At 45.1% G+C, this 22186-nt stretch overlaps 1 protein-coding gene across 3 annotated transcripts in view; it reads right to left on the bottom strand.

Moving 5' to 3' along the window:
• The window catches only part of SPEF2 (sperm flagellar 2), a 1748369-nt gene that overhangs the window by 166439 nt on the left and 1559744 nt on the right, over positions 1-22186 (bottom strand). For 2 of the 3 annotated variants that reach the window (XM_069627121.1, XM_069627122.1), the window contains exon 32: positions 3141-3314. The exons of the other annotated variant lie outside the window; for it this stretch is intronic. In XM_069627121.1, coding sequence (XP_069483222.1) covers positions 3141-3314 — 174 coding nt within the window. The remainder of the gene's footprint in view (positions 1-3140; positions 3315-22186) is intronic. 3 annotated transcript variants of the gene reach the window in all.

Here is a 22186-nt window from a genome sequence, read left to right as displayed (position 1 = left end):
AGGAAAGACAACACTGTGGCTACTTGCTGGGCATGTGGTGGTGCCTGGCTCCTGCTACAGTGGTAGAAAGAGGGGAAGGGTAAAAGAATATGCTTCTGAGCAGAGGTAGAAGGCTGCTTAATGGCCAATCCCAAGGCCTTAGTCATTGGAGGCCTGGAATTACTAATGTCTGCAGCAACTCATTAGCCTTTGTCCCAAAAAGGTTGTTCCCATCGAGTGTAGGGAGCGCCCCTTGAGATCTTCATCCAGAAGGGCCTTTGCAGAAAAGACCTGGTACACACTGCACAGACCATGCAGTGTGCTGTGTATCAGCTGGACTGAAAGGTCTGCTGTGTCGCCTCTTTACCATCACCATCTAGAGAGTTAAAACTCACCTTCATCTAGTCGTTAGGCATTTCACTCCACAGTCTAAAGGCATACTTAGCTAGTGAACAAGTGGCATAGACTACCCCTATGGCAAAAATGCTGGACGGGAAGGCCTTGTGGGCCACAGCATCTAGCTATTTGCTCTCCCTATTGGGAGGCAGGCAAGGGAAGGGCATGATTTTCACTCCTTCTCTTGTGGTCTGCACCACTAACCTCTCTGGCGAGGGTGTGTTGGGAGAAATCAAGGAACCGCAGTGGCGGAACAATGGTTTTTGGGAAGGTTGCAATCCCCCACCGAGACTGACATCAGCTTCTTCCAAATCTAGGTCTTGTACAGACTAAATAATAACTACAATCTATCACCAAGTCACTAATATGACATAACATTACGTAGATTGGAAAAGTTGACATCACATAGAACTGGTAACAAATGTGTCTCTGCTTGATACATATAACGTTTACAATATCTGCACTGGTTTCTTACAATGACAATTTCCTGTGGATCAGCATAGACACAAACAGTATGTTTATAAGTGCCCTAATCAGTCTATCTTGTTCTGGCGGGAGTGGAAAAAAAGACTGACTAAACTTAACTTAATGTCCCTGTACAGTGGGGGACAAAAAATATTCTGCATTGTTTAAAGATGGAACCAAAGTCAATCAAATGCAAACAGATTGACATAGCTTAAACAGTTGAACTTAGAGTTACTTGAGGCCTGGTACAATTTTTGTTGCTGGAGCATTTTGGTAGCAGAGCCACCAAAATAGGTCCAACACCATTGCTACACAGAAGAGAGAGAAGAAACAGGTTTTAAGTAGAGGAATATCTCAGTGGTATTGCTGCTGGAAATTCTGTGGTAAGCAACAACCTGTTCACTAAATGTAATTCATTCTTTCATTGCACCCTGTAGGGGACTTGTTTAACTTGGTTTCTTCCAATTGCAAGCTCTGAAATATGAAGCTGTGTATCTGGGCTTTCATGTATGGAGAGAATCGCACAGCGATGTTACTTTCTTCCTCTGTCTGCCATTCCAGAGACGGACAAGCTGCATCCCCAGTGCACGCTTCCAGCCCTGGCACATGTGGGCCCAACAAATAATTTTCACAACCCGCTTCACCCTTGTTGTGGGCAGGCTGCAGCACAGTTTATGCCCGCAGAGGCCATGGCCGACTCTTGCTTTTTTCAGTTGTCGACCTGTCTGTCATCTCACATCAGCCCACCCCCTCCCCATATCACCAGTCCACCACACCCCCACACGTTTCCACTACAATTCCACCACATCTCCACTCCACACAACCACACCACCACACCACCACACCATCACTTAGCAACACTCCAAAGCACCACTCCACCACAAGACCCACTAACACACACCCATTTGTAGAAAATTCCCCAGAACCTCTCTGCAACAGCACAGTGTTCGGAAGCAGGGTATGCTCCACTGTTTTTTTCCATCTTTCCCAAGTCGTCCTGACAACACCTCAAGCCAAGCCTCCCCTCACACTAGGCTTGCAGCAGCGCGGTCCAATTGCAGCAAAGAAACATGGCCCACTCTCCTTTTTTCCAGTTGTCTTTCTATCATCGATCACACTACAACTCCAGAGCTTCACTCTATGGCTGCACACCACCACACCACAATTCAACAACCCACCCTCCACCATACTCCACACCACAACTCCATGCACCACCACACCAGCGTTCACCACACCTCCCTCCACACCCCAACATCACACCTCCACTCCCCCTCTACAACACCAAATCCCCACTGCACACACCTCTCTAGCCCAAACACTACTCTAACCTTCACCCCTACTCTAACCACAGACTGACATTCCTTGATCAAATCCTCTTGTGCCCTCCATCAGTGTTACATGTCCACAGGCCACATCAAAAGGGCCTTCCTGGGCAGATGCAAACAGCTGCAGTAGGCTGGGTTGCCGCCTTCTTCCGGCCTTTGCCACTTTTTGGTTGCATGTAGGGATGGCTCCTTACTGGAGTACCCTTGCTGAACCACTGATTCTGTGATGTAGCGGTCATCCCCCTCTATGGTTCAGCCATGACAAATGGCTGGGTCGAGAGGAGGACAGCGGACGGAATGTAAAGTTGGAAAAGTCCCATTTATTGAAGTCAATACTATCAAGGTGTCACTCGAGGGAGAGGGAAGGAGACGAAGCACAGATAGGTACAGTCCTGCAGTATTCCCCCACTTACCAGCAGTTCTAGCCTGTACAATATAGATGATGTAAAAGAGCAAGAATTCAAGTCTTCACAGCAGGATTCAATGGGCCAATCTGAGTCCCATTAAGCATCACTTTATACATGATTTACACAAGGAGCCCTCTAACATGTACCTGCTATACCTCCTACTGAAGCTCCATCTATCCAGGCATAATGTAATATTGATGAGCAGTACATATGTGCAGATCTCAGGACACACTGAAAGCTGCACACAAATATTTGTATAGACCTATATATTGCAGTGGGGAACAAGGCAGTGACTGCATTACCAATACAGAGGCATATACTGGGCATTACAGATCATCAGTGCTATACTACAAGCTTGCCTTTCAGTTCAGTACAGTACAACAGCAATGTTCACAGCTTAGATAAGTATATTATTTCTTCCCTTAATTTTAAAATATTTTGTGCTGAAACCACCACCTTGCCTAAGAGAAGGAGGAAATATTCAATGAGGACAGAGACACATTCAATGATGACATAATACATATTACATTGTACTGTATATGGATTGTGCCTAGAGCATATAACATACCTTGTATAGGTCTATACTCTTTTTTTTCATATGCACTGGCTTCCCTGTAACAACGCTAAGAGCTCGATAAAATCCTTCCACCGGGTCGGCATGACAAGCAAAATAAAGGAGCATTCCAACATAGTCCAGTTGTGGAGGATATTTTTGTTGATCAGCAAACAAAGTAAAGAAATACTTTAAAAATAAAAACACAAATGTTATGGTCTTCACAGAAATACAGAAATAACAACACATGATGGAATGGATAATGAAGAACAGAAGACTGACTTAGAGAGTTACAAAAATGTCTATATATTCGTAGAATCTTTTACATGCCATTTTCAACATTCTCTAGTCCAAGCAAGGAGAACAATTGGTATACATAATATCTGTTCTTGATACTTAAATGGTTTACCTATAGAATCAGCTGTACATACAACGCAAGGAAGGTTTTTTTCCACCCAAGAAATCTTTCTATAACCTAATACCCTCAAAATCCAAGCAGAACGACCTCCAAATGTGTACAAAAATGTGGATATTTACTCTTTGCAAAAAAATATATGCCAACAGACACCATCAATTTAAATCATAATCTGTATATGTGATATGTTCTAGTCACATAACGTTGGAAGGGATCCTACTGCTCACCATGAACACCACTGTTATCTCCTTAATTTGGAGAAGAAACTGCTTTACTAATATTAGTATGTACTATTTATGTTATTTTTTCCATGAGCTCAATAATGGTCTTCTTGAAGGAGGAATTACTTATCAGTAATGTTCATTCAATGCATTCTTCTCCCACAGATTCCTCATCTTGATAGATAGCTATCCAGCATAGGCTGCTCGGAAATCTTTTCAGCAGGGGTCATAGTATCAATCCTTCTCGTCATCGACGACTCTGTTGTGTACTGCGGTGCGATTCCTCGATCGGACGTGACGTTGGGCGTCGTATAAAAGGAAGTACTATGCCCCCACACCTCAGTTCCCCACTTTTTGCACCCTGGGCTCAACCAGCGAGAGGAAACCTGCAATAACGGGGAAAGGCCTGTAAACAAATACAACAAAAATCAACAGTTGTTTGCTTACCCGATTCTTCCATAGCTCAACCTTGGAGACTAACCAGAAGAAATAAGGCAGTCTAGTCAGCCAACAGCTGCTGCCCAAAACTCAGCACTCTACTCCTCACGTCATCACCCACAGAAAACGTGACTGCAGAATGCGAGTAGGACTATGGAAATCCAAGTGGGGTAGGCTGGGAGGACAATGAGGAACCTGTGGGAGAAGAATCCATAGAAAGAACATTACTGGTAAATAATTTCTCCTTCAATGGATTACATTCTCCCACAGATTCCTCATCTTGATAGACTCCCAAAGCAGTAGCCGGGCAGGAGGAGGGTTGGAAGTTATACCAAAAAGCTCTGGAGGACCCCCTACCAATGTGCGCATCTGCCCCATGAGCCAAGTTCAAATGCTTGGCAAACGTGTGAAGACCACGCTGCTGCTCGACATATGCCCCTAACTGGCACTCCCCTCTAGAATGCTGAGGGGAGTGGGCCCAAAGCCCTGCTGTAACCTCCTTACCCGCTGTCTGGCAGCATTCAAATATGCACATAACTATTCACTGAGTGATAGTTTGTTTGGTCACAGCTCAGACCAACCTGGATTGTGAAAAAAAGCAACAAACATCTGGTCATCTTTCCTGAAAGGGTCGGTTCTGACCAGGTAAAAACTCAGCGCCCTCTTGGGATCCAACCTGTGGAACCTCTCCTCATCCTTCGAAGGATGAGGCATAGGGTAAAACGCTGGCAGGTCAATGCTCTGGCTCAGATGAAATTCTGACACCACGACAAAAACTTAGGGCACACTTTCAATGAGACCTTATTTAAAGAACATTTTTGAAAAGGAGCTTTACAAGAGAGTGCCTGCAACTCACTGACCCTTCTCACGGACGTGATTGCCACCAAAAAGGCAATCTTCAAGTCTGATGGGAGCTGAACACAAAGACTCAAACGGAGCCGCCATCAGAAGGTGAAAACTAAATTTTGATTCGGATCCCAATCGGGGACCACAAAAGGTGAAGGAGGGAAAGAGTTAACCAGGCCCTTCAAAATCTGGGCCACAACTGGAATGATAAAGAAGGAACCTTGTTCTGGCGTCCTTTTAAAAAGGTAAAGAGTAGCCAGATACCCCTTCACCGTGCCCAATCGCAGGCCTGATTTAGCTAGGGCTTATACAAACTCCGTCACTGCAGAGAAGGGACATGGCATGGGGTCCACCCCTTTCACCAAGACACAAACTTTCTCTATCTACACGCGTACAGAGACCTGGTGGATGGTGTATGTGAAGCCAACAGCAACTCTAGAACCCATTCGTTGAAGTTCCAGTCTCCGTACCTCAGCCAAGCATGCAGATTGAGAGGGTCCGGGTTCAGGTGAAGGACATTGCCCCTTGACTGACAAGCGGTCTGGCCTCCGAAGGAAGTCGGAGAGGTGGGCACATGGCCAGATCCGGGTAGAACGCCCTTGTCGCCCAGTCCAGGGCGATCTGGAGAGCCCTGAACCTCTGCAGCCTCCTGCGAACCCAAGGGATGACTGGTATCGGCAGGCACGCATAATGGAGGTCAATGACACACTCCACCGCAAACGCATCCCCAAAAGCCCCCCGGGGAGTGGGGAATTCCCACGAGCGGAACTGCTTGCACTTCATGCTGTCCACCGGAGCAACCAGATACACCACTGGTGTGTTCCAACGGGCGAATATCGCTGCATTGACCTCCGGACATAGGTCCCACTCAGGCTCAGAGCGTCTGCCCGCTCATTCTCCACCCCTTCCAGATGAACTGCAGAGGCTGAGATGTTCTCCAGCATCCAGAACCATAGCTGCATGGCCTCCCTGCACAGGGCTAGTGATCTCACGCCTCCCAGCTTGTGACGTTATTGCATGATGACTGTGTTGTACATCAACCCCTGCAGGGTGGGCTCAAAAGCTGTCAGCGCCAGTCTGATTACAGCAAAACAAACGAGATAATGGCTGGAAGGTTTAGAATTAATCTTAACCTCTGCTGGAAGGTTTAGAATTAATCTTAACCTCTCTCATTGCTCTGGGCAACCCTCCAGAACATCGCTCTTCGCCTGACAAACCATTACAAAAGCGGAAAGACCATATGCAAAGCAGGCCTGGTCCCACCCCCAAAAGGGGCAGTCAAGCCCAAACTGCTTGGTCACACCACTTCTGCACGAGACCAGAAGCATCCCCAGACATGTTTCGGCCTTATTGGGCCTCATCAATGAGGAGTAGCCAGTCTGACTGCCCGCAGCTCCAGCAGATTGATTTGGCAAACTTTCTCCATCTGGGACCAATAACTGCTGATCTGGAGAGAGCCATAATGAGCCCTTCAGCGAGCCATCCGTGACCACCTGTATCTCCAGTCATGGTAACCAGAAAGGTTCTCCTGTGGAGACCCGCTGCCAGTTGAATCAACCTGGCTTGATCTGCCATACAATCAGGCAACAGATACAAGGCTGCACCTCCTATCGGCTCGAACCCAAATGGTATGGGATCGCCCTCCTCATCTAAAATTGACCACATTGAGTCGAAGTACACAGACTGAGCGTTCCGTAAAAAGCTTTGATCTTGTTGTGGTGGTCGATAAGTGTCAAGATTGGGGTCCCAAATACCCCCAAAACATGGTCCACCAATCACCTGTGATGTGGCAGTATTGTTATGTTACTTTATACTATATAAAGTTCACTCCTACATTTTGGTCTTGGAGTCTCCATCTTGGCTTTGCCTGAGGCCTCCTTCTGCACCCAGCTCCTCTGAAATGCCCACACCCCTCCTTGAGCAGATCAGGCCAAGGTCCAGTAACAGCCAAAAGGACAAGTCAGACTCTTTCCTCCATTTGCTCTCTGTAAGTGCTGCATTATCACCATTTATGGTATATAACAGTTGTTTTGCTAATGTTGCGTACCCATATTACAACACAATGTACTAAGTTAATGTAACCGCAGGGCTTCAGCACAAGTCAACTGCTTACAGTTAAATATATACAACGTGATGGAAAGTACCACCTACCATTGTGAAATGGCTATAAGATATTAGTGATAGACATATGACATGGTATATAATATTCTTATATAATATATAAGAATATAAGAACTTGTCATTCTGTATTTTTTCCCAATTATCAGCTCATGATTCAGTGTATGCTATTTATTTTCTATCTAATACAAGAAGGTTGTCTTATACATCAGCCTGGTGTCCTGTCTCCTTATTGTTGCTGGCTTCTGCAAAAGTGACCCTTGGGTGGGGTAATTCTTGGCTACATCACCTGCATAAGCCCCATCTCAAGGGTACCCCACAAGTTCTGAGTTGTACCACGCTAGTGCATGGATGGAGGTGGCTTCTTGGCCCAAGGGAGAAGCTTACTGTTTCAGCAAAGGAGGAGGTTTCTCCTTTTGGGTCACGCTCAACAGTGTTCGACCCAGTTTAGTGTCCTTCGTACCGGATGGATGGGGCGCGGTTGGAGATGGCAGTTTGACAAGTGCCATTTTAGCTGAGAACTCCTTTACCACCTTCGGAATTCATCACCAAGCAAGAACCACATTGCTTCGTGTCATGCCCAACACCAAGACACCACACAGAGATAGTTTGTGGGTCTGTGAGGGACATTTTGAGGTTGCAGTCCTTGCAGCACTTAAACCTGGACAGTTTAGGCCCCAACATAGTGACACAGTATCCAATTCTCTAATCGAGCGTGTGCCCAATAGCGTGCTGAGCGCATGGAAAAAAGAATCTGGGGTCTGGGGGCATAGGACATCCTTTTATATGATTCCCAATGTCACATCCGATCAAGGAATGACACAGTCTTATACGAGGCTGACATTGTTGACGATATTGAGTGTTAATACGCGCTGTGAAAGGCTTCATGAGTCAGACACAGACAACAGGTTCAAGTTCACTCAAGAAAGTTTCATTAAATCAAAAAGGTAGGGTGGAGTAATGCCTAACTTGCCATATTCTAAGGTGGGATTTCCCGACCTAAAGAAAACTAAGGATAGTCACCATCAGGAAGTCCAAAGTAAAACATATGTCTTCGTCCAAATCTATACTTGCCCTCACAACTAACTGCATACAATGTGTAAGTATGTCAGCATCAACATTGAATAGTGTTCAAAATAAAGTTCTGAGCATCTCTTTGCTCTTGGCTTGTACTCGGCACCCCTTCCCCAAGTTCAAAGTAGCTCATAAAGCACAGGGGGTGCCTTTCCCGAGAGTTCAAATCTTCCAGCTTTTCAACAAAACACCAAAGGGGGGTTTCCTTCCCCAAGAGTTCAAAGCTTTCAGCTTTCAAAATAACACTTGATGTCAAAATCAACAAAAAGGTCATTGCACAGTACAAGCTTCTTTATAGGTGTTTTCAGTGGCTTTTCCATTCAGGGGCACCCGGTATAGGCACAGTTGTCGAACCACACAGTCCACCCATTACAGGTCACGCAACCAGTAGCCCTCCTTGACTGTTTTCCCATTAACACCAGTCCACTCCTTCTCCTTAGAAGTGATGCTTGCTTCATTCACATGTGTCACACTCTCCTGACACTGTATGGTGCATGGTGTCTTAGACCTCCGCCATAGACCAGGCGGCTACCACTCTGGAGAGCTGGCCATTTGTATATCACCTGCTGCCGCTATCTCAGTTAAGCGCCACGCCCCAATTTCTTCAGACTACACTATTTTGAGTGCAGCTCATGTGTCTCGTCTACCTACACTATAGGCTTCCCCAACAATCTAAATATTCTTCTGGCAACCAAGAGAGTACATTGCTTGGTGATTATAAATACATATTTACACCTGAAACTCAATGATTCACCTGAATCACCCTCTGTGCCAAATAACTCCAACCTTCCCCATGTCCCGACCGCACAGCATGAACAGCCTTCTCCCTGCCTGAGCGTCTCTGCCAGAAGGCTCCCTGTAAAAATTGAAAAGCAGACAAGTCCAGAGCCACAGACTGGATGCATGCCCATTACAAGCAACATTAGCCACGATAAAGGTTGCACCCCTGCCGACACCTTTAACATCTTGAACCCCAATGATGTAACACCATCCCCCCTCCCTCAGGGATATAAAACCTCTGCAATAGTCAAAGACATGCAGTGTCTAAAAATGCAATCTGGTACTATGCCCCGCACGATTACTCAGGGACTAGATAAGGGCTCTACTCCCATTGATATCATTTACACTGGGAATCATGATGATCAAATACCAACCACCCTAGCACCAAACGTTGGTAAGTTAACAAATGGTGAGATAACAGGGCTGATAATCAAACTGTATGCCCCCAAATCCCCATTACTCGAGACTCTGTAGAAACCAGCACCCAAACGGAAGGAGCTCCTACCAGAGACCTAAAACTCCCAAATAAAGTAAATATGGGAAGCCCTTCTGATCCAATGGCAACATGGACTCTTAAATTGGCTTTGTTCAATACTAGATCCCTTAGCAAGCATGACCTCGACGCCCATGACTACATCACAAACATGGACCTTGACGTGCTGTGCTTGACCGAAACCTAGATCACCATGTCCAGCCGCCAAATGATTACTATGGCAACCACAAAGGATACACTATTACTTATCAAAACCGGGAACAGGGTCATGGGGGAGTTGTAGCAATTATTGCAAAAAATAACCTCAAATTCTTAAATTGTCTAGTCAATGCCAAGACTGTGAAATCGTTCACTTGAAATTGACACCCTCACACCATCGCTGTGTCAATTTAATTCTGGTTTACCACCCCCCCTTCTGAGATGCCCATCTTTAACACAGAAATTACCCAGCTTCTACGTGACCTAAGTGGTCCTAATAGTGCCACTCTATTTCTAGGTGACCTAAATCAATGGCACAGTAACAACACTGACAAGGAGTTAATTGCATTAGAATCAACACTTAACAATATCGACTACCATGTCTTCAACAATGATCCAATCACTGCAAAGGGTAACATATTGGATTGGGTTGTTGCGAGAAACTTGGCTGTAAACGTCAATAACACCACACCATGTATTTGGTCGGCCCACTTTGTGATACATTTTCATATTCAATTGCCAGGCACCCCCACAAAAGTCAAAAACCCTCTGAAAAAAGTCACTAACTGCAACATGCATGAAGGAGATAATGTCCAACACACTTGAGCTTGATCCTCCTGACACCCTCATCACCATTTGCACCTCCACCTTAGGTGGCATCTTAGATAGATTGGCTCCACTCAGGACCAAATCAGTCAGGGACAATCTCGGACACCAAAAAGGGTTTACCCAAGAACTTAGCCTACTAAAAAAAGGATAAAGGAAAGAAGACTCTTGGTGGCTAAAATGCCCCACTGATGCCAACAAAATCAGTTTGAAAAAATTGGAAAAGTCTTACAAATTGACTCACAGAAACCAAAAAGAACTTCTACAATAAACAGATTGATGAGGCTAGAAATAACTTGAAAAAACTTTGAGATTCTGAAGATGTCAGAAAAGCCTAAAGCCCAACTGTTATCTTTCTCTCCAACGAACCAAGACCGTACAACAGCACAGTTGGCTTTCGAAGCAAAGGTATCAAAAGCTTTGGACAAGAACAAAAAAGATCTGAGTAATGCTCCACCCATCAAATCTTCAGTGCCTTTACCATCAAACACTAAAAACCAAGGGAAATTTTAATTTAAATCTATCACCACGCTGGACATAGTTAATACCCTGGCTTCGATGCACCCATCCTCCTGCCCAGGACACATGACCCCCCCAAAATGATTCTGGACAATAAAGAAATGTTTGCGCCATTTCTTGCCAGACTTGTTAACTCCTCATTTTGTAACCACCAGATCCCTGAGATCATCAAAATTGTCACAGTCACTCTTCTGGTTAAGAAACCAGGGCTAGACCCGAATGACACAAACAATTTAAGACCCATTACTAATTGCAACTTTCTTCTAAAGATCTTAGATAAAATTGCTACGTCTCAACTCCAAACCTTTGTGCAAGACATGGGTATCCTGCATCACCGTCTGGCTTTAGGCCTTCCCATAGCACTGAAACAGCCCTCATCGACCTTCAGACTCGCATGCTTGAGATCATGGATACAGAAAGGACGGAACTACTACTCCTGCTGGGTCTGTCAGTGGCATTCAACCTCCTCGACTACGAGCGCCTCCTCTAGACCCTGGGGGGTACTAGCCATTGCCCACAGGAAACTATCAAGTGGGTCCAGTCCTTCCTGATGCACCGGTCTCCAGAGTTTGCTCACCAACTCCAGCCCCCATTGATTGCGGCATACCACAGAGGGCCTGCATGACACTAATTCTGTTCAACCTATATATCAGGCCCCTCTGTTTCTTACTTGATGAAATGGGGTTGACAACACCCAGCTAGTCTTGGAGATCACCAGAGACTACAAACTGGATGGTGATAACCTCGGACTGTACTTGGAGTACAATCGGATCCTGGATGACCAGCAACTGGATGTGCTTAAATGGAGGAAAAACAGAACTAGTCATTTGCGGGTCTCCTCAGGCAAGTGTCAAACTGAAGCCTGATTACCAGTCTTTTTCCATCCAGAACTGTAGCATTCCAGTAGTAGGAAAGGTCAAAACATTAGGCAACCACCTTGATTCATCCCTGGGTGTCAATGCCCATGTCAATCAGGTCTAGCAAAATTGTTCTTACTACCTCCGTTTGTTAAAAAAACATCTGTCCCTTCCTCTCTTAGGTTAACTGCGTGTCCACTGCTCGGGCTATTATACATCCTGGTGGGGGAGTGGCCCTGATCCACGAAACTAAATACAAAGTATCCAGCACGATCCTGAAGCACTCCCTCAAAATGGAATGCATTTTTATTCATATTCTAGCATCACCTAATAATACTTTTTCTATCCTGTTGGTATATCGTCCTCCAGGAACAGATAGCACTTTTTGCACTCTGTAGCTCCGACACCAGTGCAGGAAATAAACTACACACCCTAATGTGATGGTCATTGGTGACTTTAACCTGCCCATCAATTCTGTTACTGCTGGACAAGTTGTTAATTTCATGGCCCTTATGTCTGACCTTGGGCTCCCCCACAGGGTAATTGAACCTACCCATTACCAAGGAAATATTTTGGATCTTATCTTTGCTCCAGAGACAGTTATAGATATGGCCCCCCCTATCCCGGTGGCCTGGTCTGACCATGTCCTAGTCCCTTTCTCGATCTTTTTGAAGACACCCTCCTCCCCCCTGCCTAAGCCCGCCATCTGTAAACACAGCTGCCGTGAGGTGGCTAATCATGAAGTAGTTTCCTTCTTGCAAAATTGCAGTATTTCCAGAAAGAGGTAGTATACCTAGGGCAAATACAATCCTCTGCAGAAAGGAGAGTAACACCAGAGAGAGGGGCAGCTAAGCAAAATACACCACAGCCAACCACTGTCAAACAAAAGCAACAGTTTCTAGGACTACTTAATTATTGTATGCCATAGACTTCTGATTACTCCAGTTACACCAAGCCCTTGTTACAAGAGCTGGAATAAGCACAGAAGGTTGAGGGTACAATCACCTGGACAGGAGACATGATCACATGCATTCAGGAACTCAAAAATGCGATCAGCAATGCCCAGTGTTAGAAACACCTGATTATGCAAAAGAAATGTTCCTGTTCTCAGATTCTAATGGCCAGTTAATGATGACTGGCCTCGCACAGCACACATCCATGGGACACAAACCCCTGGCCTACTACAATGGACTTTTAGATCCAGTAATGGACTTTTAGATCCAGTAAGGTAGGGTCCAGCAGAAACAGCTTTTGCGATAGAAAAAAAGTTTGACAATCACAATGGGATGCCTGGTAACATATGTAGAACATACAATTTTTGCTATTCTAGCGAGGTGCAAATCAACCCTCACCACACAGAGCGTCCACCTATGCGGTCATATGGTCCAACTCTTCTATTCACATTCTCAGGTGTCGCATAGTGAACACAGAAACATTCCTTGCAGAACCCATACAGCCAGGTAAGGAAATGCACGACTGTGTAGCATACAAAGGTCCTGACGATGACAAGACAAACGTCAGATAGGACACACATGAGCAGTATCAGGTTCTTTTCATTGATGGTTCATTGACAATCCATTAAGAGATGGGACAGAGACACAGTGGTGCAGGAGTGGTGAGCCTTGTTGATTGGGGGTACAAGGTCATGATAAAAGAGGTTATTAGCACATTAATACACACAAGCAGCAAAACCCATAGCACTCACAGAAGCATTTGAAAGTTGAAACGCCAAAAGGTACTTTAGTTACAATTTATTCCGAATCAGCATATGTTACTTCCCCCGTACATTCAGGTTTCTCAAGATGGTGCAGGAGAGGGTTTCAAAAATCTGATGGCACCCCCATGCAGCATTAATTGATGCATTTACTGGTCGCTCAGTGGTTCAGTGGTTGCCATGGTAAAATGCTTGGCCCATACACATAATGCAGACCCAATTGGAAATGGATGCAGCAGATAAAGCAACAAAAGAAGCCAACCTAAAAATACCAGATATCAAAGCATACACTGAGATAGCATTTCATCAGGTGCAGTTGCCATCTCCATACAATACAATACCCCTAACTCAAATAATTGAACTGCCCCACAAGAGATGGATTTTTGGGTCAAAAGAAAATGTTTCCTTTCACTAATGGACCTAATTTGGAGACAAAATATTACAGGCAAAGTAGTAATGCCTCAGGAGTGGATTACAGTTGCCTCTGAGCAATTGCACTAACATATACATATATCTAAGCAATATATTTCTGCAGACATTCAGTAGGATTGGTTTGTCCCAAATCTCCAGGAGCAAGTGGACCACCCTGTTGCTAAGTGTACTACCTGCCACTTTTACAACACAGGCCATACCCTCAGAATGTTAAAACGAACGTTGACCTGCCCCTCAGGACTCTTTTCGAGAGCTTCACATTGATTATGTTGAAATGGTTAACAGACGCAGCAACTAATGTTATTTGATTGTTGCAGTATGCCCATTCTTGATTGGCTTGAAGTAGGACCTGTGCCCACTCTGATGCCAAATTGGCAGCAAAATATTTGATATGCGAGTTATTTCCTCACTGGGGAATATGTGATGTCCCGAAATCAGACAATGGGACATACTTTTTTCAACAAGCTGTTCAAAGAAGTTAACTACCTACAAGGAATAAAACACAAACTATGTTCAGTTTACCACCTGCAAGCCAACGGACTTGTAGAGCACCTGAATGGTTTATTGAAACAACGCTTGTCAAAAATATATCACTCTTTAGTCAAAAGCCGGCTGCACTGTCTCCCCTTCACCCTCTTTATCTTCAGGGAAAGAACATCACTTGACCCCTCACGAGATCATGACTGCCAGAAGGCTGTACATACCACTCAGACCTGCATGCACAGCCTCCGACACCCACAGAAACATCTAATATTCTAGTGGATGAACTTCAGGGATACCTTAGGCCTTAACCAAATGTTTTAGAATTATATCTCAACAGCTTGCACCATGTTCACAACAGCCGGCTGTGATGGACACCATCGACCCAGCATCTCTGCAATAACCTCAGCTCTTCCCATATTCAGTGTTCGTATGCGCATTTGTCAGAACATGGAATGACTCGCAATTCCATGGACCCTACAAGGTTATTTATGCCACATTTCGATGCTGGACTGCCTCTGGGCAGGACAAAGACTGATATGCAGGGATATTTCTCCTCTGTGAAAGGGACAGTGAGCTAAAGACTTGGTTGAGATTCTCCCAGGGGCCATCCACCAGAGGGACAGGTCAAAGGGCCATGTTTGTGCTGGTAGAGAGACTCCCAGACCCCTTTTGTTTTACATATTACATAACTTTGGGTCTCATCCTAAGTTACCAGGGGAATCCAGACGTGGACCCCTTGGTCACTTTTCTTAGAGAGGCACAGCTCCACCTCACTGATTAGGCCCGACTAGGCCAAAACACGTGTCTGGGGTTGCTGTTGGTACTCCGGTTCAGTGGACTTTTGCCTAGCATTTCGATGCTGGACTGCCCCTGGGCAGGACAAAGACTGATATGCAGGGATATTTCTCCACTTTGAAAGGGACAGTGAGCTAAAGACTTGGTTGAGACTCTCCCAGTGGCCATCCACCCAAGAACAGGTCAACGGGCCGTGTTTGTGCTGGTGGAGAGACTCCCAGACTCCCCTTTGTTTTACATATATATGCCACATCGTCTAAAGTAAAGGTTGAAGGACTAAGTACTGGATTCACCTCACAGACGTCAAGAAGGACATCAGCACTGGCCCTCCTCCCCAGGACACAAGTGTGATAGCACTAAAAGCTTAATTTGACCCATCTGTTTTTAAAATTCCTGCAAAAAATGCGTTTCTTTGGACAAACAAATATTGATTCTTGTTCACAGCCTCCACGAGCAGCTCATTGCACCAAGAATATGATGTTGTGTATCGCATGTCAATCGCTCTTTCTCTTTCTTTCCTTTCTATTGGCAAGAGTTATATTGTGGAGGCATATAACGGGGGTAATGATAGTGACACTGAAGTAGCACTTAGTTAGCAAGTAAGAGTGTGTTAGTACCCAATACTGAGATTGAAGTAGCATGTGTGTTGGAAAATAAGAGTGTGTTAGTATCCAGAAGCAGAAGGGACATTGAACATCAAGGGGTTCTCTTTGATTTTGTTGCAGATGAAGATTCCTGCTACATCTGTTCACTGATCCCACACACAACTGGCACTCCCAGATTGTTTATCCCTAAAGAATAGCCACCTCTAACAGCACAATGCAGGGTTCTAAATTGAGGGGAGCTGGGAGCGATTTAGCTCCTGCCTGTTGCCTAGAAAAGCCTGGTTAGCTGGACACCAACAGCTACCATGAACTACCTTTGGCTCGCCAGACCAACAAACACACCTATGTGAATTTAACTCTGTGCATTTGGACAATCTATAAATAAAGATTAGTGCACCTCTATATGACATTTAAAGCGTAAGGAATCCAATCAGGGAGCTAGTGTGAAGAATGAGGTAAACCCTGCCTGGTAATACAATGGCTTCCTCATGAGACCAGACCATTTGACATTCCTGAATGGCTTCATTGACCTTGCAGCTGTTCTCTCTTGGCATCAACTCTTTCGACTCCGTCTGAGAACATATTGCACCCCTAGCATGCCTCCTACTCTATTGGGAACCAGGTGCTTTATAAAAAATGCAGTTTAGGCACTGCTCCCGGGGATGAATTTCTCTTATTTAGTTGCTTTATTTAATTAAACAATTGTAGTTCAAATGGTCTAGCCGCTTTTCAATGGGGTTACTATTATTCAAAACCTAGCTCAACATCTTGTCAGTGCCCGACACAAGGCCATGTTCTTATAAGGTTTGTCCTTCACAGCTGCACACTAATCTATTCATTAGAAAACAACATTCCGTTCCCAGCTCCTGTTAGCTGCCCCCAAGTGCCATCATGGGACGTGATGGCACACAGACTTTCCCCCTTGCCAAAACAGGAAGTGACATTACATAGCATTGTTCCTCAGTACACTAAGAAAAATATGGTTACGATATCACTGCAATATGATATACATTTCATACAAGAATGGATCACCATATATAGCATTAATATCAGTGTGTCTAGGCCCATCTTATCTTACCAAATGACTGTGAATGTAAGCAGTCCAACACAACAACCAGGATTACTGTACATCACTGGTGCTAAACTGTAAACAGACGTAGCATCTAGAAGAAGCCTATATCCCACAGCGCAGACATCCAGTGCCTGCCAAGTCTCTGGCCACAGACTGGAAACGGCAACTGACCAGCACAAATCCAACCAAAAAAACGATGGTCTGGAGAGTTGTCCAAAGCTGTGCCAGTGGTTATGAATGATTTGAAACCTTCCAGCCATCACCTTTCAGTTTTGCTTATTTGGTAAGTAACCCACATTTCTTTTTTTTCGATAGTAGACCCGTTATAGGATGTTTTGCAGGTCACAGTAATTGCAGGATTTTTTATTTCAAAAGGTAAGAAGCAGCTCCACTAAATTACTTCTCATTTCTCTGAATGATTTACTCTCACAGCTTGTAAATCACTAGGTGCCTTCAATTCTCAACTACTACTGTTGAACTTGTTTTGTGTTTATTAGCAGAGGATTAAAAAGATCCCGGCTCGGTGGTAGTTTTTGGAGGCTCCCATGGTGCCTCCCGCTAACCGAGCTCCACTTAAAGCTCTGGGTATCTATTATTCTGGGAGCAGCTACTTAGTTCTCTATTGGCTCAGTCAACCTTTCTCGCCTTAAATAAAATGATGTCCCTCCAGAATAAGCTGTCTTGTACATCAAATTATTTTTCTATTTTTGTGTGTTCAAATTTCTTTATTTAAGTTTTAATAATATACAGAAAGTAAAAAAAAACATCATGTTATAACAAATAAACATCATCTAGACAACAACCATATAGTTACACAAATTATACAAATGTTATACAGAGCAGGAAAGAGTAGAGAAAGTAAAGAGCAGAGTCAGAGAAGAAAAAAGAAAAAACGATTAAATACATTCAATAAATAAACAAAAGGGAAATTATTCAGACATACAATTCATAGAAGATGTTCCCTACAGAAAAATATTTATCAACTTTTTTCATTCTCTGATAAACGACCTTCTCTCTACTTGAAAGAATGACTAAATCCTGTAAACATCCATCAGCGGAAGGCTTAGCGTCACTCTTCCAGCATTTCAAAATCTGCTTTTTAGCTACCAATAGTGCCCTATAAAACCAAAAGAGCTGACCAACAGAGAGCTGAATACCTGCCGGGAAAAAACCCAGCACACATAGCAAAGGAGAGCAGGGGAGTGACAAACCTAAGACAAGTTCCATATGTTGGCTTTTTAATCTATCTGTACACATCCATTCTCGAGATTGCGGTGTACTCTTGGCAAGTGCTCAAAAGATGTTGCGGTCCGCCGACACCTAGGTGTGAAACAGGAGTGCCAGCTTGTTGTGAGGCGTGACATCTTGAACTACTACACTGTGCTTTTATTGCACTCTCCCTTTTCATTTTCTAATAACAGAATCAGGGTCAATAAAATCTGTTAGCTCTTATGTTCCTTCACTGACACAGTGTTGTTTCAAGCACCTGAGCCCCCACAGAAATAAAAAAAAGTGTCTTTCTCTTGAGAATGAGCTCCCTCTCTTATTTTGTTTGAAGCCAATTTGTTCACATTAATGAATTACTGTTTGCTAAATGCATTCTGCTCGGAGCGCGAAGAGTTTTCCAAACCTGTATTTTTAAGTTACCATCAGCACCCGGTCGTTTGCTCCAGGACCACAAATCTTGCATCTGCTCTTTGCAAGTTGCAAATCCTAAAGACCTATGAACTCCCTTTTAACAGCCTCAGCAAATCATTCATCCGGTCATGAACCCACATATTTAATTTGCACGGTTCACTCCAACCCATGCACGTGTAGGCTATCCTCTAAAGGGGCGCTGTGCTTATGTAGGAGGATTGACGAGGGTTTTTTAATATCCCTTTTCCAGATTTCTTTCCTAGGCAGGACTGCAGGAAAGGGCCAGCTTTGGGGCTAGAGGCCATTCACTCTTAATCACATCAGAGGCCGAAGAAGCCCTCTGGTGATGGTGGCAGTTGCATAGGTCACAGTGATATGTTCTAGCATTCTTCTATGGCACTTAGCAAACCTCTTGAAGAAAGTGGACTGCGGGCCAGTTTTCTTCCCAAGATCCATGTGGAACTAACATGGAAAGTTGGGACTGTCGTCGGCTCAGCAGGCTATGAAAAAGAGGCACATGCAGGGACCTTTCATCCAGCAGGTAGCTCATTGAGTTGATGCACACCCTGCAGAGATCTGTGCACGGCCTGGGAGTCACAGATGTGAAAATCTCGACAGAGCCAACTCAGTCTTTTGTCACATTTATAGGGATAGTTGTAACACCAGCTGCCCAAGGCATATTGAATTTGCAAACAATAGGCAGCAGGATTTAGGTAAATGAGGCACCATAGTTATGCGTGTTTCCGTTTTTTAATGCCATGGGCCTGGCTTGCAAGTCGAATAAAGCAAGGTGCAGTATGTAGAACATGGTCGCAGCTTTTAGATGTTCCCTCTACATTCTGTGTTCCCCATATTATAGGAGTATCTTGGCTTTGCTTGAAAACCAATTTCACAACACACAGACACCCCCAGCCCTCCCACGGACATAAGCATCGGAGGGGAGTACTGTGGCACCAAGTGCAGAAGCTCCTTTTGTCAAAGGCCCATGCAACGGGTTTTAATGGCCTGAAGCTGGTAACCGGATTCCTATATGTCCATTCCAGTTTTTATTTTTTAAATGTAGACAGTATTTACCTATTAGAGAAAACAAATATTAATCACCAGTGCTAATGGCGAGGAGTGTTTCCAGTGTGGAGCCAGCTTCAGAATTGTACTCTGAATCGTGCTGCGTCTGTTTTCGCCATCCTCGCTGGTGCTGGAGGAGCCAAACCTTCAAAATCCTTGCTCCGGAATCAGAGCGTCTCAGCGTTTCCAGTGTTCCCTTGGGGGCCAGGAGAAGCCAGGAGCACGTGCTGCAGCGCATAAACGCCTTAACAAATGCAGCGACTGGTTAGTGAATTGGCGTGAACCACGCTGCCTGCGCTCCTTGTACTAACACCAACTCACAGCTGTCCGCCTCAGAGCACCACTCCTTCAGCCATTTGCTCTCCCATGCTTGCCAGCTTGCGGCCAGGCCCTAGAGCGGAGAGACCAATAAAGCCAAAACTAAACTCCCATCACAGAGAATGGGACGCCAACCTCGCCCTCCTGAGAATAAAGTTCAAACAGCAAACAGAACATTGCCACAACAACTCGCACCAGAATTGTGCTGATCCCGAGCGGAACCGGAGATTCAGAACGCAAAGAGCCCGAGATTGAAGGACTTAAAATCATGGATTGGGGTCCGAAGGGGTGCGATCAGCGTGTCTGGAGTGCTCGGGCCGGACTAGGGCCATGAAGGCAAAGAGGGCCTCGCAACTGAGGGACAACACCTCTCCATTGATTAAAACCACTCCAATGAATTGTTTCTGAATGAACTTCAGCATCCCAAAGTCCCCCCCAAAACCGACTTCTCCAACAGAGCCCAATATTAATGGCATCACAGATGCTGATCGTTTGGAGTTAGACATATCTCCAGACCAAAATAAAGGGTCGCCCTCCCTAATACGAGGAAAAGAGCCAGGTGACCTCAAATGCAAAAGTCTCAAGGCCCTGTCTAAAGATCAGCCAATAAAACCGCAATGATCCCTCAACAGGGTGTTATTACATAATTTCCAAGTGCCCCACCAAATGGGACCTTGTACGGCCCCAAGGGAGGAACCACTCTCCCGACTCCCACTCCAGCCAGTTCCAATACCAAGCGGGGGAACGGGAGAGAGGGGCTCTCCCCTGGTGCTGGCAGCGAGACTGGCAGCGAGGGATATTGCTTCCATCAAAAAAGAGCTGGACGAGAGGGAAAGAGCCTGTAACAAAGATCAGCTCAAAGTAGCTTCCCAAAAGTCCAATACCTCTGCTGAGGAGGGTGCTAGCAGAGAGGCTGGGACCTCCACTATAAAATCTGCAAAATCATCGGACATGGAAGCCAGCGCTCCAATTGGCGAAAAGGAGGGGCTACCCCAAAATCAAGAGTGCTCGATCTCCTTTACTGCCGAGCCATCCCTCTTCCTAGAAATTAAGTGGGTGAGACCCCTTGACTCTGACTCCTCATTGGAAGATTACCTATTTTCACCTAGAACACTTCAGAGCCCGGCACACCCATCAAGTTTCAAGATTCTGAATACGAAATCCAACATTATGGCAGCGGTAACAACTCCACTAATCCCATATGTAAAGCGTTATGAAAAAATGTATGAGTCATTTAAGGATCAGGCCACATTGCTGGCCATGGTACATTCCAAACTGATTTTAGTGGAATCATACATACAGTCACTACAATGCAGAGTAGATAATGAAGCAGCAACGGCATCATACATTCAGAAAAACCTTAATGATGCCTTGGCCGATGAGTGAGCAGACAAGAGACACATCCTGGGTTCCCTGTTCGAGATCCTGAAAGAGAAACTAGAAACAGCGACAGGCCAACATCAGTTTTGAGTCGCAGGAGACCAATTTTGAAAGCTAAATCCCCTAGAGAAGTCGGGGGTGAGGGGGAGAGAGAAAAGGCTGCTCGGGAAACAGAGGTCCATATAGACTTGACAAGTCTGCCTCCACCGCAGGAACCAAAAGCAGATCCACAGAGCACATCCCATCAGTGCCCCAACCTCGAACAACCGACTGCAGTGGCAGACTCATCTTCTGGCAGAGGACACCCGGCTGCTCTCTCAGCCACCAAAACTCAAGATACAGAAACTTTGGAAAAAAAACGGACTGGGTCAGACTTCAAACTAAAGCGCCCCAAAAGCAGCCCCATGGGATATACCCCACCAGGGTGCCAACCCCCAACAGTTAACCACAGAGCAGCGGATGTATCCACTGGCAGAGGAAACTTGGCTCCCCCTCCACCAATCAAAACGTATGACTTAGACACCTTGGGAAAAAAAGAGCTTGACTAGATTCCCCATTCCCGATATTTCATCAATCAAAAAAGAGAAAAATGGGATCTTCAAGTCATAAGGACAACTTGCACTCGAGAAAAACGAAGAATGTCACTAATGTGAAACAACGGTAATCCAACGCAGCCAAGGGCTTCTTCCACAACCTATCCAGTCAAATAATTTCAGTGAAAGAAAAGGAGAAGGCGCCCTATCAAGCACACTCTGCGTCGCTTACTATAAAGGCACCAGAACAAAAGGAAACACCTCAACAAAAAACATCAATCCAGCCCCCTTAGCGAGAACTTTGATCTCATGAATCTCTCAGTCTACTCATTTGATCAAGAGGAGAGCAGCAATGACCTAGGCCGACACAGCCTCAGCCAATGACAAAAACAATGTGGATCCCAAAGCCAACTTTGTGACCTCTGGAAGAGGCAGGCGATGGTGGGGAGCGAGTCAGCAAG

Source organism: Ambystoma mexicanum, chromosome 6p (genome assembly GCF_040938575.1).
Source record: "Ambystoma mexicanum isolate Mex_15411 chromosome 6p, UKY_AmexF1_1, whole genome shotgun sequence".
In the NCBI taxonomy this organism is placed as follows: Eukaryota; Metazoa; Chordata; class Amphibia; order Caudata; family Ambystomatidae; genus Ambystoma; species Ambystoma mexicanum.
This window is presented reverse-complemented; position numbering and strand designations above follow the sequence as displayed.